This window comes from Lipotes vexillifer, unplaced genomic scaffold, assembly GCF_000442215.2.
Source record: "Lipotes vexillifer unplaced genomic scaffold, Lipotes_vexillifer_v1.1 scaffold534, whole genome shotgun sequence".
NCBI classification, from domain to species: Eukaryota; Metazoa; Chordata; class Mammalia; order Artiodactyla; family Lipotidae; genus Lipotes; species Lipotes vexillifer.
In genome coordinates this window covers 2,712,455-2,718,223 of record NW_006787833.1, presented here as the reverse complement: position 1 = coordinate 2,718,223, position 5,769 = coordinate 2,712,455, and the positions used below count along the sequence as shown (strand labels likewise).

General features: G+C 40.9%; 1 protein-coding gene across 1 annotated transcript in view; it reads right to left on the bottom strand.

Moving 5' to 3' along the window:
* Nucleotides 1–284: 284 nt before the first annotated feature.
* The window catches only part of CDNF (cerebral dopamine neurotrophic factor), a 16,898-nt gene continuing 11,413 nt past the window's right edge, over nucleotides 285–5,769 (bottom strand). Inside the window, exons 3-4 of the mRNA XM_007460891.1 lie at nucleotides 4,709–4,850; nucleotides 285–463 (exon numbers count right to left, since the gene is read on the bottom strand). Coding sequence (XP_007460953.1) covers nucleotides 285–463; nucleotides 4,709–4,850 — 321 coding nt within the window. The remainder of the gene's footprint in view (nucleotides 464–4,708; nucleotides 4,851–5,769) is intronic.

The window sequence follows — 5,769 nt, the reverse complement described above, 5'->3', positions numbered from 1 at the left end:
GTGGTTCACTTTTCCCCGTTTTAGGAGATAGGCAATGGTAACTCACATACAAGAAAATCATGAGAAAGGCACTTGTAGGTTTTGGTACACTGCAGATTTAAGAAACCACTAATACTAGCAGTTCTACTTATAAACCCAGGTAACCAATTCTGAGGTGTACTATCAAAACAAGAAGTCTGAGACCACACACACTGCAATTCCTGGTTCCTCTCAACAAACGCGTCCGTATCCTAGAGAGGTATTTTGTCTCTAATCACAATCAGTGGTTCACCGGCTTCCGGGGGTCAGAGTTCTGTTTTGGGGTACGTCGCTGTGTACTTGGGTGCCAGTTCTTTGATGAGATTCACATAGTCGTTTTTTTCCGCACAGGCCCTGCACTCTTCCCCCCAGCTGTACAGTATCTGTTTCAGCTCTGCTACTCTCATCTTGGACAGGTCCACTGATGCCAAATCCAATTTTTTTTCTTCATGACAAAAAAGGAAAAAGCACAATTTTTAAAAAGCAAAACCAACTATGAAACACTTATAAAAGCAAATAGTGTTACTTATCTTGGTGCTGACTACCCCGTGATTCAAAGTGGGGAACAGTTCCCGTGTCTATGGAAAACAGGACATACCTAAGAAAAATGTATCATATGCAAAGCTATCGGGATAACTCATGATCTGTTGGACTTTCTTTCCGTGGAATTATACTCGCTTCAAAACAGGGCCTGTGTAGCTCTGCAGTCTTTGCTACCACTCCATGGCTTCTCAAGATCAATGTTCATAAAACAAATAGCACTGCATCCTAATTGCTGCTCCTAAGGTGAGAAGAACGGAATCAATAAAAGGCGGTACCTTGGGATGGCCCTGTGTGTGCGGCCAACTGAAAGCCATAGATTGTAATTAGCTAGAAAGTTACGATTCACTTTTATATGAGATATGTCTGTGGTAAAACAGATGAGCACACATATTACAAAGCCCTAATACAAATTAGTTTTTAAATACAAATTTAAAGAATTTAAATACAATCTAAAGAATTTAAACTAGTTTTTAAATACAAATGTAAAGAAACCCAAACACATGAAGAAAATTAGGAGCATTATCACTGATCCTTAATTGTTTTGGATCTCTGCTTAAACTCACCTGACCCCTCCACCCCTACTGGGATTCCCAAATCATCACAGGGTTTATTGACAGACCTTTGGGGGTACAGCCACCTCTCTAATGCTGGTGCCTTGGTACCAGCCAATCTGGCACCTAACATTCTTGCCAGTAATACCTGTCACCAACATCTAACTCCTCTAGCAAGACTATTGTTTCCCTGTTTACAGATTATCTGCAAAGGCTGTCAAGAACTCAGCTACTTCTCTATTGCCGAGCCCAAAAATAGAAAAATAATTAAGCTCATCTATAATATACTTGTGATTCTGATTTCCCCATGAGAAAGGGGCAATTTTTCTCTTTCGAAGGAAAATCTCCTTCCCCCTTCCTCACCACCAGGGGTGTGCTTGAACATAGTTACAGCGTTTAAGTTGACTTATTTTACAATTAGTGGCAGCCTAGGACTTCTTTAGCTTGACCTCTTGAAGCACTCCTTTTTTTTCCTAAATAGTAGAACATGGCATTTAAAAGCCTTTTAATAACCTAACATAGTCGTCAAGTGATTTATCAGAACTTCCAGTCAGTGTACCCTAAGTTAAAAGTTGGATTTTAGACTTAGGAATAAATTTAATCAGGAGGTAAAAGATCTATACACAGAACACTTACAAGACTTTGATGAAAGAAATTGAATAAGACACAAACAAATGGAAAGAGATCCTGTGTTTATGGTTTGGAAGAATTCGTATTGTTAAAATGTCCATACCATCCAAAGCAATCTAGAGAGCCAATGCAATCCCTACCAGGATGCCAGTGGCACTTCTTACAGAGATAGAAAAAAAAAAATCCTAAAATTTGTATGGAATGACAAAGCACCCTGAATTGCCAAAGCAATCCTGAGGAAGAATAGCAAATTGTTGATTATAGTTAAGAATACTGTATTACATGGGCTTCCCTGGTGGCGCAGTGGTTGAGAGTCCGCCTGCCGATGCAGGGGACACGGGTTCGTGCCCCGGTCCGGGAAGATCCCACATGCCACGGAGCGGCTGGGCCCGTGAGCCGTGGCCGCTGAGCCTGCACGTCCGGAGCCTGTTGCTCCACAACGGGAGAGGCCACAACAGTGAGAGGCCCGCATACCGCAAAAAAAATAAATAAATACTGTATTACATATTTGAAAGTTGCTAAGGAGTAGATCTTAAATATTCTCATCACAAAAAAAGAAACGGTAATTATGTGATATGATGGAGCTGTTAGCTAACATGGTAATCATATTGCAAGATAGAGGTATATCAAGTCAATGCATTGTACACCTTAAACTTACACACTGTTATATGTCAATTACATCTCAGTAAAAGCTGGAAATAAATAAATAAAAGTTGGATTTTAAAGGCTTTTTTAGTTGGAGGGTCAGCTACACTCTGCTCCAGAGAATCCTTACATTTTTTAATAGTGATTTCCATTCTTTTAAAAAACAGAGCAAAGGGCTTCCCTGGTGGTGCAGTGGTTAAGAAACCACCTGCCAATGCAGGGGACACAGATTTGAGCCCTGGTCCAGGAAGATCCCGCAGAGCAACTAAGCCCACGCACCACAACTACTTAGCCTGTGCTCTGGAACCCGCGAGCCACAACTACTGAGCCTGTGTGCCACAACTACTGAAGCCCACGCACGTAGAGCCCGTGCTCCACAACAAGAGAAGCCACCGCAATGAGAAGCCCGTGCACTGCAACGAAGAGTAGACCCTGCTCGCCGCAACTAGAGAAAGCCCACGTGCAACAACGAAGACCCAACACAGACAAAAATAAATAAATAAATAAAAATAAAAAACAGAGCAAGTGAAAACATTCTTTCAGGTCAAAAACCAAATAACACCTTCCTAATTGAAAACATAATCCAAGTCTACACTTATCTTGTCTGTTAATTTCCTGCCTGACATGACAAAATACCTTTAGGAGTAGAAACTTTTATAGCCCAAATTATTAATACTACACAGCTCAAAGGCCCCGGTTCAGTCTCAACTTTCCTGCCAAATATAAGCTGGGAAGAATTTAGAACTAGTGGTCTATTCAAGATAAATGGTTGAAGGAAGAAAATACTTTCTTGCAAGTGTTGGTAGTTTCTTCAGGTTATTCTGGAGGATTTGGCATTTGGCATTAACTTTAAAAGGGGGAAATCCTCTGTGACTCCCTAAAACTACAGGGAAAAGGTCAATACCAACAGTAAATCTAGTCCATGGCTCCCCAAGGGCCTCTAGTGGCCAGCATTGCCAAAACATTAATAAGTACTCTCTTCTTCTCAATAATATCTGATTAATTTTTCCATTATTCAAGGATTCCAGTAAGATCCCTTGCTCATAGTAAAAGCTATTCAAAAGAAATTTGTTGAATGGAACAATCAGCACAGTTTTGTCCCTTTGGGGGCTATTGTTTATATGGACTCAGTGCTTCCTGCCTCTACTTCATTACTTGGAAGCCAATAAAAAGAAACATCTGCCTCATCACCACCCTGCAAGTTAGGGCCTGCCCTTGGCCATTTGAGAAACAGTTTGTCTTTGGTATCTTCTGACCTTAAACCTATTTAAAGACATCTGTGTAGCTATGGTGCATAGGCTTATTACACAGCTATGCTGGAAAATAAGACTAAAGTAATTCAGAGTTGGGTGCTAATTACTTAGGTAGTTTACAAGACTATGCCAGGTATGTAACATAAAACAATGACATAAGCAAAAGAAATGGATTTCTACTGGTGGAATTACAGGTGTTAGGATAGGCTAAGTGGGGAATCCCCCAGCCTTTTATTTTATTTATTTATTTGGCTGCACCGGGTCTTAGTTGCGCACTCAGGATCTTCCTTGCAGCATGCGGGATCTTTAGTTTTGGCATGTGGGATCTAGTTCCCTGACCAGGGATTGAACCCTGGCCCCCTGCACTGGGAGCACAGACTCTTAACCACTGGGCCACCAGGGAAGTCCCCCTCCAGCCTTTTATGATACCTAATCAATCTACCCAAAAGACTGGCCCAGATACAAATCCTCTGTATAAGAATAGATCTATGTATGTAAAATTTATAAGGCCAAGGATAATGTTTTAAATAGGACATCTTCCTTTTCTGGCTGTTTATTTTAGGCACCCTTGATAAGGCTATTTCATCAGGTAAAACCTGCTTTGATGTGAATAACCTATTTCCTAAAAATAGGTTAAAGCTGGCAGAATGATAGCTCTAGGAAGAACGTTAGAGTCCCATTTAAAACTTCAGAGTCCTTACATCACCTTTGAATAGATGCAGCTTTTGTCTTAATAGGTTACCAAGAGCTAATTCACCACGAGTAGCTGCTCCCTTGAAGTTTTGAACTCTTCCTTGACATATGTAGTTGACAACGCCTTGGTGATTTAAGAGGTTAAGCTTTGCCATTTGGGTGGGCAGTTTTACCTAACGCTGACTGTGCCAGAATTCATTTCTCTTCCCCCAAGAAGTTCAGATGGCACTAGGCACCACACAGCAGTCCAGCACCCTATTAGCAAGTGTAGAACTTCTTTCTTTCTAACACTGACTTTTTAGAAACTGGCCCTATGTTTACAGAATTGGCAGTATGCTGGACATTTGGGGAAAAAAACAATTGACTCCGTTATACCATATTTCAGCTCACAGATCTGACTGTCCATCTTCTTTAGCTTCTCACAAATCTTCACAGCAGGCATGTGCACACTCATTGGGCGAGTGACCTCACTTAGGATCTTTGTGGCCGCATCTTTTGTTGCTCCTAGATAGTAGCACTGAAGGGGAATGAAGAGACTTTAGGGGCCCAGACACTGAAAAAATGCAAGTAGTACAGTTTCAAGAAGTGAGAAAGAGGTTAACCTTGTTTTTGTGGCCCAGCTTTTAAATTTAACCCCTGCTAAGACACCAGAAAACAAATGACTCTGTTCCCATGATCAGCCTAATTAGAAGTGCCCTGCAATTCACATGATGCTTAAAGACTACTGATAAGAGCTAACACTTGCTAAATGTTTTATGTGTGCCGACACACTGCTCTCACGGCTTTAAAGGTATTGATGTATTTAATTCTCATAACAATCCTGTGATGTAGGTACTAGTATTTTACACCCAAGCCAACTGGAGGTCACCCAACTAGCAAGAAGAAAAGACCGAATTAATTTAAAAATCTAGCCTTTTGGCTCTGGAGTCCATGCCCTGTTCCATCATGTTCTACTGTCTTTCAAGCTCCCTGACAAGCATTTGACATTTAAAAATATAAAGCTTAATGGTGCAGACAAATGCTGAGACTTTTACAGTGTGTCAGTGGTGAGCAGTCAATGAGGAAAATTTAACTGACAGATTCAACATGACAATTTTAGGCAAAATGAATTGGCCCAAGCTTGTCTTTAGTGCTGTAAAAACAGTATATTGAAACAGGTCATTTGTGTATACCCAGGAAACACCATTACAAGATAATAAAAGTGCTTCATTAATTATGCATAAATAATGATGTAAAAATATTTTGATAGGTTTCACTAATTGTCTTGATAAGAAGTGGAAAGTCTACCCACTCTTAACTCAGGACAGTAAATTCTCATTAGGAGTTCAATTGTATAATTTCCTTTAAGAAATCATGGAGGGCTTCCCTGGTGGCACAGTGGTTAAGAGTCCGCCTGCCGATGCCGGGGACGGGGGTTTGTGCCCCAGTCCGGGAAG